Source organism: Pongo pygmaeus, chromosome 22 (assembly GCF_028885625.2).
Source record: "Pongo pygmaeus isolate AG05252 chromosome 22, NHGRI_mPonPyg2-v2.0_pri, whole genome shotgun sequence".
Lineage (NCBI taxonomy): Eukaryota > Metazoa > Chordata > Mammalia > Primates > Hominidae > Pongo > Pongo pygmaeus.
Window position 1 is genome coordinate 23,382,592 of NC_072395.2, and position 12,835 is coordinate 23,395,426.

The 12,835-nt window shown below is 40.8% G+C and overlaps 1 gene segment (V, D, J or C); it reads right to left on the reverse strand.

Annotated features, from left to right (window-relative positions):
- Positions 1–677: 677 nt before the first annotated feature.
- Positions 678–1,227, reverse strand: LOC129027705 (immunoglobulin heavy variable 3-72-like). The segment is given in 2 exon segments: positions 678–1,078; positions 1,182–1,227. Coding segments are annotated over 2 exon segments (447 nt in total).
- Positions 1,228–12,835: the final 11,608 nt, after the last annotated feature.

Sequence of the window (12,835 nt, forward strand, 5' to 3'; positions counted from 1 at the left end):
GTATATATTTATGGCCTGCAAAGCTATGTTATGATTTATAAATACAATATGGAATAATTGAATCAAGCTAATCGACATATATATTGCCTCAAATCCACAAATCCCTATCACTTTTTTGACAAGAATATTTGAAATTATTTCTTGGCTATTTTAAAATGACCAATACACTATGTTTAAGCTTACAAATAGACATCGATTTATGTGAATCATAGAGAATCATTGAAATCAATTATAGATTAATAATTTATATTTGTTTTTCATTAAGTTTGATTCTTTAGGACATATTTTAGAATTGTTCTGTTATAACGTTAAATATAAGAGACTACACATGTATGCATTGGTTTGTGTATTTAATCGTATGTCTAGGATGTAAATTAATGTCTCTATAGCTGTGTAGTAGCTGATATCAACAGACGTTAATAAAACTCTAGAAGAATAAGAGTAAATAATTAGGAAGAATTATTTCTTGAAGTTATGTATCTTTAAAAAATATCCCTACATATAAATTTTAAAATTACAATAACACAAATATCAATAAAAATACATCGTAAATAAAAATAATAAGATATCGCTACCTCATAAAACTCCAGAGTCCTGGAAAAACAAACCCGCCTCCTGCATCTGAGAAAGGAAACCGCCCCCTGCTCCTGCTCCTGCTCCTGGGACCTGTCCCTTTCTCAGTGGGTCCCGAGCGCCCCCTGGTGGCCCCGCGCGCCCCTGCAGGGAGGTTTGTGTCTGGGCTCACACTGACCTCCCCTCACTGTGTCTCTAGCACGGTAATACATGGCGGAGTCCTCGGTCTTCAGGCTGCTCATTTGCAGATACAGCGTGTTCTTTGAATCGTCTCTTGAGATGGTAAATCTGCCTTTCACAGACGCAGCATATTCTGTCGTGTAACTGTTAGCTTTGTTTCTTATTAAACCTTGCCACTCTAGCCCTTTCCCTTGAGCCTGACGGACCCAGCTCATGTAGTGATCACTGAAGGTGAATCCAGAGGCTGCACATGAGAGTCTCAGAGACCCCCCAGGCTGGACCAAGCCTCCCCCAGACTCCACCAGCTGCACCTCACACTGGACACCTGCAAACACAGAGACACCCTGGTCAGAAACTGCCACACAAATCCACTGTTTCTCTCACTCATGTCCCCTCACACTCAATCTCTCTATTTCTCCATGAATCACCTTTTAAAATAGCAACAAGGAAAACCCACCTCAGCCCAAACTCCATGGTGAGTCCTCTGTGTTCAGTGCTGATCTCTGAATGGAAACACCTGGGAATCTCAGGGCTGGGGCTCCTCTCCCAGAGCTGCAGGGTCAGGGCTGGGCTGGTTTTCATCAGCAATGGAAGGGGCCTATTTGCATGTCTCCTACTATATAGCGAGTTCTGGAAGGGATGCCTCAGAGTGGGCTGTGTCCCAGAGTGGATGTGAGCAATTATATGTCATAAATAATTAATTATCATTAGCATGTCTACTTTTAGATGCACATGAATTATGCTCTGTGAGAGTCAAATTTTCCTTCATTTACAAATGTGAACATAAACTCCCAAGCATGGAGGGGCCATGTGACGTGTCTACGAGCTCACATCTGGTAAGAGCCAGTCTCACTGTCTAGCCTGTGTTTCTCAGGACTGGATCCAGCTGCTGCCTAAATTAACTCTAGGACAGAGCAAGAATTCTGAGGGAGGTTTACAAAATCCTCTTAATATAATGATATCATATTATTTGGCTGTATCTTAGTGTTTTTCTAAATAATATAGAAAAACTGAGGATTAATTCGCATGTGTATTCAGAAGTCTATGGCTTTTCTTGTATTATTTTTATCTCTCTTTGTCTTTTTCTACCAAATTATACATTTTTATTTTTTATGAGGTAATACTGACAAATTTTAGTCTTCACCTAATATGTTCTCAGTTTGACAAATATTGACATAATCATCACCATTCACAGTGAAAACAAATCAATTAGCCTCACAATTTTCTCTTTTTCTCCTGAAATTTCCCTTTCTACACCTTTCCTCCTCTTACCATGTAGAAGTCAGTTAGGTATCTTCGTTATGTAACTTGCAATGAGTATTCACTTTGTACATTTTATAAATTGGAGTCATATGTATGTGCTTTGACTCATTATACTTATCATGTGTACTTGTAAGTTGAACCACACTGTTGATCATATCCAACATTAATTGATTGTAGTAATGGGTACTATTCCAATAAATGACTTTTCCACAATTTGTTTACTGATAAAGCTGCTGATTAATATTTGGATTTTCAGTTTCTGTGTATTTCAAATAAAGCTGCTGCTTAGCTCAGAGAAGTACACAGCTGAGAATCATGTTCTTAATCTTACAACAACATGAACAACTGCTAAACTGGTCAAGTTGCAAATGAATCAATTTGCTTTAATATATCAGGTAATTAAAGTTATAGCACCCCCTGTGTTTGTCAGTGTATGTGAGAGAAAGAAAGAAAAAGGGAGGAAAGGAGACTGAAAACTAAAGTGATTCTACAAAAATTTTAATTTATGAAGTCTTCAAATACAGGGACTTATTCCTAATGAATGGGGTCCACATAAGTTGAAGCTAAAGAGCCTAACATATGGCTATATATTTATAATATAAATATTATTCTCTAAACATATAAACACTCATACACATGAGACTAGATATAGTGGAGGGTGTCTAGTGGTGCAATGAGAATGTGGCACAAAACCCCGTCTCCAGGGCCAAAACCCCGTCTCCAGGGCCTTTCCCCACCTGCTGTACCTGCCCTGGTGCTGAGCCTTGAGCCTGCCTGACCACCGAGCCCCACAATGCTCCTGTGGTGCCAAGTGCCCCCTGGTTCTCCCTGCTGGTTCTTGAGTACTTGCTTCTGTCCTCAGCACCTTCAGCTGTCTTGTGAACCCCCACAGGGAGGTTTGTGTGTGGGCTCACACTGATGTCCCCTCACTGTTTTTTGCTTAAAAATACATGTGCGGTAGCTCACGCCTGTAATCCCAGCACTTTGGGAGGCCAAGGCGGGCAGATCAGGAGGTCAGGAGATCGAGACCATCCTGGCTAACACGGTGAAACACCAACTCTACTAAAAATACAAAAAATTAGCCGGGTGTGGTGGCAGGTGCCTGTAGTCCCAGCTACTCGGGAGGCTGAGGCAGGAGAGTGGCGTGAACCTGGGAGGCAGAGCTGGCAGTGAGCCGAGATCGTGCCACTGCACTCCAGCCTGGGCGACAGAGCAAGACTCCACATCAAACAAACAAACAAACAAAAATACATGGTTGTGGCCAGGTGAGGTGGCTTACACCTATAATCCCAGCACTTTGGGAGGCCAAGGCAGGCGGATCATCTGAGGTCAGGAGTTTGAGACCAGCCTGAGCAACATAATGAAACCCTGTCTCTACTAAAAATACCAAAAATTAGCCAGGCATAGTGGCGGGCACCTGTAATCCCAGCTACTCAGAGGCTGAGACAGGAGAATCGCTTGAATCCAGGAGGCGGGAGTTGCAGTGAGCAGAGATTGTGCCATTGCTCTCCAACCTGAGCAACAAGAGTGAAACTCCTTCTCAAAAATAAATAAATACATACATACATGGTTGTGTGCTTGTAGCTCAGCTGTAGGAAAAACTGTTTTTTGGACATAGATCTGGAGGTGGTGACTGGACTCTTGAGGAGTGGGTCGGAATTTGTGCTCCCTTCATGACTGTGCACCTGACCCACTCCAGTCCCTTCCCTGGGGCTGATGGATCCAGCTCCAGCAGGAAGCACTGGTTCTGTTGGGGAATCCAGCATTTCAACCTAAATGTTATTGTTGTTGATTCACTAAACAAAATGTGGCACTCGTTTTTATTGTGTTGAGATACACAAAACATAAAATTTACCATTGTAGCCCTCATTAAGTGTATTGGTCAGTGATACTTTACACATTCACAATGCTGTGCAACCATCACCACTGTTTGGTTTGGGAACATTTTCATCTCCTCAAAGGAAACCTCAGCTCCATTAAGCGTCACTCCCCATTTCCCCTCCACTCACCTCCTGGGATCTGTCTCTAGGGATTTTCCTCTTCTGCATACTTCATGTCAATGGGACAATTCAGGGTGTGTACTTCCGTGTCTCCCTCAGTTCACTCACCCAATGTTTTCAAGGCTCATCCAAGTTACAGCCTATGTCAGTGCTTCACTCCTCTTTAAAGCTGGGTTAGAGACACACAGACACACCGCAGCCTCTTCATCCCTGTGGGTTACAGACACACAGACACACCGCGGCGTCTTCATCCTTGTGGGTTACAGACACACAGACACACCACGGCGTCTTCATCCCTTGGGTTACAGACACTCAGACACACCACAGCGTCTTCATCCCTGTGGGTTACAGACCCACAGACGCACCGCAGCCTCTTCATCCCTGTGGCAGTCGATGGGCACTTGAGTTGTATTCTCCATTCGACTACTGTGAGTGGTGACACTAGGTACACTTGTGTATGAGGTTTTCAGTGAAGACCATTTTCCAAAGTTGCTGTCCCATTTCAATACCAACTGGCAATCCACAGCCATTCCAAATTCAGTATGTTTTTACCTACAAGTGATTATGGGTTTCTATTTAGTTTTGAATACTTGTTTTCTCAGTGTGTGCAAGGCAGTAATCTATATGGAATTTAAATCAGCAGCATAAATCAAATAACCCCATTAAAAATGGGGAAGGGACGTGCACAGAAACTTCTCAAATACAGACATAGAAGGGGCCAACTAACATACAAAAATGCTCAGCATCCTCAATCATCAAATAAGTGCAAATCAAAACCAAATGAGATACTATCTAACACATGTCAGAATTGCTATCACTAAAAGATCAAAAATTAACAGATGCAGGCAAGGCTATAGAGAAAAGCGCCACTTACATATGTTTGGTGAAAATGTAACTTGGCCAAAGCACTGTGGAAATCAATCTAGAGATTTCTCAAATAACTTAAAACAGACCTACAATTCCCCTCAGCAATCCAATTACTGGGTATATGCCCAAAAGAAAACAAATTATTGTAACAAAAAAACACATCCACTCCCGTGTGTATCACTGTGCAATTCACAGTACCATAGACATGGAATCAACCTAAGTGTCCATCAGTTATAGACTGGATAAAGAAATCATGGTTCTTATACACAGTGGAATACTATGCAGCTATAAAAAAGAATGAAATCATGCTTATTTGCAGCTACTTGGATGCAGCTGGGGTCAAAAATTTGAAGCTAACTGACATAGAAACAGATGATAAGAGTCAATCAGAGAGGAAATGAACATTTTGGGTGTTGCTCTGTGTACAATTAAGAAAAGAAATCCCCAGGTGCATGAATACTTGAAATACAAAAGCCTGGAAACACTCATGTCCTGACTTCCATTTCATTAGGTTGTGCTTTCTCTCATTTTTTTTTCAGTTACAATTGCTTTCCTTCACTCTTGGCCAAGATAGCCACACATAATCATCTAGAGACATTACAATAAAAATAACACATCTGAACATTAGAACAAATGCTAACTTTTAGGTCAAAGTTATTGTGGATTCAGTGTGATAGACAGGAGACATGGCTGAATACTAGTAGTGTGCTCACAGTAATTTTATCTAAATTATGAAAATTTGTTTACATCTTTTAGATTAGATTCCCATTGAAATCCTTGATCTAATATCATCTCTGATGCATTATACATCAGTGATGAAATGAGGTTATGCACTCAACTGAGTAGTGCAAACTTTCACTCAGAACTTGTTCCTCTACCTGATGTAAAGTCAGCCCAGATGGCAGAAGTTATTGCAGTCAACAGAGCTCATCAATAAGCCAAAGACAAGGATTAAACACATGTTCTAGAGGAGTGCCTGACTTTGGGATGCTCTTCACACAAAGAAATTTCTCACATCTTCTGGAACACGTAAAAATGCACAACAAAATAACAAATTTTAAATGCACTCCTACATTTTAGAGACCTGACTAATATAACTTGGAAAGTAAAAACCTAAAGGAAAATGACATAGCATACCAACTAAAAGTATACATGTTGTAGTGGGTCATCACACCAAGCAAGCAGTCTTATCAGTCAGGGGTTTATAATATTATCTAAATATGGAAGGCATTAGCATTATGTATACAACACAGCATCCGTCCCATCCACAATCTTTTAAAAATGTTGAAGAAAATTGTCATCCTTAAACTAAAATTGTCCAAACCTTAAAAACATCTTGAACTTCTTTGGCCAAAGGTCCTCTCCCTAGCAATGGAGCCCTTATAGTTAACACCCTCAGGGAGACATCAGTTGTTAGCCTATTATTTGGTAGCTGGAAGGCCCGTACATTTAGAGATTTTCCCCCAGTGCTCACCTCTGTCCTATTACATGCATGCATGACAAAGTATTAAAAGTGATGACTGCATTTTACCCACACTATTCATCAACAGATTAAACCATCATTTCCCTACATCTTTTCAGTAACCTCTAATAACATTAAAGCAGGAAATTATATCTATTGGAAGAAATATCAGGGTAGAATTTTGCTCTTGAACTACTTTGGAAGGAATTTTACCAGGTACTTTTAACCACAACACAGCAGTGAAATTGCAGAAAGTCAATAGTTGGGTTCATATTTATAAACTGTAACCTAAAAATAAATCCCTAAAACCCACGACTGATTAAATAGTCCATCTCTTGGCCTAGGGAACCCCCTAAAAATCTAAAAACTGTTTCCAGCCATGACTAAACAAGAGATCGGACACGCCTCGTTATACCTACTCCCCTTTGTGGTTTAGACACAACAATGACCAACACTCATGTTAAAATAGATATCATAAGACTGACAGAACAGTGGCAGTAAGATGTCAAATTATAAACAAGACCTAAGGCCTTGCCAGGCAAGGATTTTGCCACTCGCTTCTACACTTAAAAGATAAACTATGTTCTAACTGCCAATAGGTTATTCCTTTTCTCTAGTGTCTCAGTAAGCACCGGCACTGAGACAAGCACTATGAAGACAATTGCAGCCCATCCCCTGATGAACTGACCCCCTGTTCCACAAGCCGTAACCCCAGCTTTGATTGAACGTTTGATATCAGGAACTTTCTCCTGATCAGAGGCCACTGACCATGGCCTGGCTCTGGCCGTTTACAGAGGCTGCACTCTGAGTGCCTTTGTGTCTCTGCTTCTGCTATTTGCACATAGGGCCTGACTGTAATGGACTTAAATGGTAAGTCACCACTGGTAAGTGAACAAGGCTCATACGTTACAGGCATGTTTGTTCAGTATGCATGTGTCAGGACGACCTCCATGAACATCCATAGCCCCTCCTGTAACCTGTTGATTAAGTCTGTTTAGCCAAACAGTTCAGCATAAAGCTTCTGCCCAACCCCTTCTTCTTGGGAGTGCCTGTCTCTCATCTTTATCAAATCTATGCTTTCCAGCATATGGGATGGCTGTAACCCTTGATAAAAATATAGTCTCAGTTTCCTAATTTGTAGATTGTGGTATTTTTAAATATTTAATACAACTGAATATTACATTCAGAATTTCATCTAATTATTAGACTACTTTAGTAAAGTATGACAAACTGTGGATATCCTATAAGGATTTTTATATACCCTATAAGGGCCTGTGATATTTTGAAGCAGGAACCTGACCTGAGACCTTCAGAATAAACTGATGACTGTGGATAATGAAAAGGCCCCACCCAGGACATTGATTCAGCACCCCTGCCTGTCTCATTCCTTCTTCTCTTTCTTTTTATTATGTGCTTACCATAATAAAATTTTTTTTTGTCTTTAGATCTGTTTGCTTTTCACACATAGTGGACTCATCTCTCTTTTTCACTCATTTTCTTAAGCTGCTAGGGAGAATAAAATGTCAGGTCCTATTTTGGTGCTCACTGCTGATGAATTAAGGTTTATTCTTCTTCTCCCTTGTCCCCCACATATGGGAAATCTAGTAAGAAATCATAGAAGCTCCCTTATCTGATGCCAGTGTGAGGTTTAAATCACACAAGCTCCTTCTCCTGAGTAGAAACGTGCCCCCACCACCAACCCCACCACCAAATCATTATAAAGCCCTGAGCCAGCCTCCTTTCCTGTTCCATTGAGGAAATTCCAGTTTGGAATTTCTTGAGAGGCCTGTGCTGCTCCCAGCAGACAATAATAGAGTTGGTAAATCTTTTCATAACCACCTGAGGTGTTATGAGGTGTGGCACTATCAGACTTGACATCCACACTAACCATTGGTGGGGTCTCTCTTCTTTTGCATGGGGTCACCTACAATTGGAACTATGGGCTTGGAGTCCTGGCAGCGACCACCACGGGGCCTTTCTTCTTTTGCACTGGATGCTAACTCCCTCTGCCCCAGTGCCCAGCATGCACTTTATCCTGCCTGCTGCTCACTGACCCTTGTAGTTCTGTTGAGCTGGGCTGCGGTGTTGAGTTAAACACCACACCTTTTATAGATTTAGCTGATTGAATTCAGAAGCATTGATAATTTATTCACATTGAGAAACAGGAGTGACTGTAGGTGACTCTGCCTTTGGTGCATGTGAGAAAATTCTTCTCTTGTTACCACAAATGTGTCTTCTTCAGGAAGAACAGGTTAAGGAATCCAGAGAAGTGCCCCAGAGGAAACTGTTTTATGGAGAGGAAGCCACAGGGCTGACAGGAAACCAGACTTTAACCTCCCTCTGCACCTGCCCTGGGGCTGGCTCTTATGCTCAATGGGTCCTGAGCACCCCCAGGTGGTCCTATTCCCTCTTCAGGGAGGCTTGTTTCTGGGCTCATACTGACATTTTTTCTAATTGTGTTCCCCAAAATGGAGACAGAGTAAACCGTGAATCCATGCATCTCAGAGAACACAGAACAGCAGAATTACAGCCCCTGCTCCCCCCACACACATTTAGGTAAATCTTATTAAAACTGCTGAAAAGGAAAGACAAATAGAAATATATGCAGGCAAGTGGAGGTGAGTAGAGGGGGCATTCCTTCCAAAAGAACAGAAAAGATGATGACAACATTCTTCTGGTTAAAACCTTACAAGCAAGAGGAAAGTTGATGGTATCTGTAAAGTGTTGGATGAAAAGTCAACCCATTATTTTATAATGCATGGATTTTCTCCAAAAAGTGAAAAAAATATTCTATTTCTCTTTGACAGCATGAGGGTTTCAGTGAATCCATGTCCTCATGAGACCAGTGAAAATTATTTTGAAAAATTACAGGGTTTGGAAAGGCTCTAACAGCATAAAGCAAGTGAAGAAATATTTATTCAAGTAAATCTAGAAAACTCAGTAAGGCCAGTCATCATATGTGATCTAAGATGCTCTTCCTTCCTTCCAAATCCCAGCTCAGCATGATGTAAACTCCACTGCAAACAGATGCAGCCAAGAAGACAGGACACCTTCTACCAACTCCCACCAGAGGAAACTCTTCCCCAGGGAACAGTACGTTGGCCCTCTGACCCTGCACACAGCACATGATGCTGAGGTTCAGTGCTGGACAAGAGCTACTGAGAGCCAGAGACTCACTTCTTCCATGGAGACTCATGGATGGAGGCTCTGCCCTGGGTCCAGTGCCACTGGGAACATTGGGTCTCTGGTTTCTAGCTCTGTTCTATGGCAGAGGTTCCACCCCACAATAACCGAAGTGCTGAGAAGGTGGGAAGCTCCTGCCCGACCCTCCACTGAGCGCTCAGCTCCTAGGCTGAGGAATAAAACAGCTCAACTTTGTCTACACCTGCAGAACCTTGTATAGGAGCTCTGTCCCAGGAGACAGGGGGCAATGGAATTCAGTCATAAAATATGATCCTTAATTAGTCCTAAAAATCCTAACTTCAGTAACAACAGAATGTGGACAAATTGAAAGACTGCCAGTGCTCTCAAAAACAGTGGATGGTGTGGTGGAAGGCCCTTGGAAGGAGATGGGTGGACGCATGGGAGATGCAGGCTACATTGCAGGGCTGCCGACTTGCAGGAGAGAACTGAGGATGAAGGAGAGCTGGGGAAAGTTCTCTTGTGGTTGAAAGAAATGCCAGACACTCTTCAATGGAGCCCATGTTTGTTTGGTTCAGTCTGTGAAGTAATTCAAACCTCAGTGCATGATTGAAAATAGTAGAATTTTCCATCTGCAAGTGGCAGAGCTCAATATCTGGGCCTGATCAGGAGAGAGACAGAGAGAGCCCAGCCCAAACCACTGACACCTGGGGTTGACAGTGCTGCTTACAGATGTGTTCCTTTGACCTTTGAGACTGGCTTCTCTCACTTAGCATAATGCCTGGAGTTCAACTGTAATGGTTTGTGAATCAATCATTTGATATTTTTTATTGCTGATGGATTCAATTTATAGATGTTTCCTAGTTTTTTCACCTACTCAGATTTTGAGACATTTATGTTATTTTTTGTTTCTAACACACACACATGCAATATCTTGAATATTTGAATAGAGGTTTTGTGTGAATATAAGATTGTATTTCTCTGAAGCAAAATTCAAGAGTGGGATATTTAGGTCATGTGTTAAGGGCATGTTTGATTGTAGAAAAAACTGAAAATTATTTTCCCGAGTAGCTGTTTCATTTTGCATTCCCATTAACAATGTCATAGACACTAGGAACTTGGTATGCTCATCAGCATTGGTATTACCTGTATTTCTTCTTAATTTCAGCCATTCTAAAAAGTGTATAGTGGTGTCTCATTGTGGGCTTGATTTGAATTCCTTTAATGGAAAATCCTGCTAAGAGCCTGTTTATATGCTTATGTGTCATCTGCACATCTTATTTGATGAAATGTCTGCACAAACCTTTGCCTATTTTATCCATGGGTTGTTTCTTTCTTATTTTTTTTTTCACAGTTGGGTCCTGAGAATTCTTATTGTAATTAAATTGGTGGTTATGTGATTTGAAAATAGTTTCCCATCTGAAACTTGACATTCATGTTCTTATAGTTACTTGAGTAGAAAACGTCTTTAAATCTAATGAGTTTCAACTGATAGTAATTTCATTTATTGATGATTTTTTACATTTTATTTTATTTTATTTTATTTTATTTGAGATGGTGTCTTGCTCTGTCACCCAGACTAGAGTGCAGTGGCACGATCTTGGCTCATTGCAACCTCTGCCTCCTGGGTTCAAGCAATTCTGCTGCCTCAGCCTCCCGAGTAGCTGGGATTACAGGTGCCTGCCACCACGTCTGGTTAATTTTTGTATTTTTAGTAGATGGGGTTTCACCATGTGGGCCAGGCTGGTCTCAAACTCCTGACCTCATGATCCACCTGCTTCGACCTCCCAAAGTGCTGGGATTACAAGCGTGAGCCACTATGCCTGGTCTAAATTTTAATTTTAAGATCATTGGTCAACTGTTAATTATTTTATATTTTTAACTTTTTTGTTTGTACATTTATTTGTATAAATTTAAGGGCTATGAGTGCAACTTTTGCACATGGATATATTCCGTAGTGGTCTTGGCTTTTAGTGTACTATCACCCAAATAATGTACATTGTACCCACTAGGTAATGTCTCCTCATGCTCCCATCTTCCACCTCCAATCCTTCTAAGTCTCCGGTGTCCATCATTTCTCTCTCCATATCCTTGTGGACACATTGTTACCTCCCACTTATAAATAATAATGTGTGACATGTGACTTTCTGTTTGTGAGTTAGTTCACTATTTATATTGTCCCCAGTTCTAGGCGTCTTGCTGCAAAAGACGCAGTTTCATTTCTTATTGTTGTTGACTAGTATTGAATTGTGCATATGTGCTATGTTCTTTTATAAAATCATCTGTTGGTGGACACTCAGGTTGACATGTGTGCTATTAAGAATAGTTTTGTGGTAAACATAGAAGCATGGATATCTTTTTAAAGTAATGATTTATTTTCCTTTGGGTAGTTACCCAGTAGTGGGATTGCTGGATCAAATGGCAGTTCTATTTCCAGTGTTTTGGGAAGACTCCATACCATTTTCCATAGAGGCTGTCCTCGTCCACATCCTCATCTACAGTGTCGGTGAGTTCCTGTTACTTTCCATCCTCACCAACATCTGATACTTTTGAGTTTTTAATAATAGTCACTGTGGCTTTTGTAAGATAATATCTTATTGTAGTTTTAATTTGCATTTCCCTGATGGTTAGTGATGTTGAGCATTGTTTATATATTTATTATCCATTTGTATGTGTTCTTTGGAAATGTCTACTCATGTCCTTTGCTCATTTTAATAGGATTATTTGGTTCTTCTTCCTGTTGTTGTGTAGTTTAATTCCTTGTAAATTCTTCATGTTAGTTCCTTGTTACAGGCAAGGTGTGCAAAAATTTTCTGTCATTCTGCAACTTGCCTGTTCACTCTGTTGATGTGAAATATCTCTATAGTTTAATTCTCATTTGTCTATTTTTTTCTTGAGTGTGCTTTTGTGGTGTTAGTCATAAATTCTTCACCTCAGCCAGTGCCCAGAAGAGTTGTCCTGGTATTTTATTTGAGTACATTTATAGTTTGAGGTCTTATATCTAAGTCTTTAATTCATTTTGTGTTGAGTATGTATGTGTTGAGGGTAGGGATCTAGTTTTGTTCTTCTGCATGTTCATTTCCAATTTCCCTGGCACCATTTATTGAATGGGGTGTCCTTTTTCTGGTGTATATTTTTGTTAATTTTTGTTAAGTTTGTCAAAGATCATTTGGCTGTAGATTGTGTGGCTCAATTCTGGGTTCTGTAAAATGTACCCGAGAGCCTTGATTCTCCTGAGGCCTCAGTGCTGACCTGCTCACAGTTAGAACTCTGTTGACTCAGTGGTGTTTCTATGAGTGTAGTGATTCGTTGTCATGGGGTGGTTTTCCTAAAATTGTGGACAATTCTG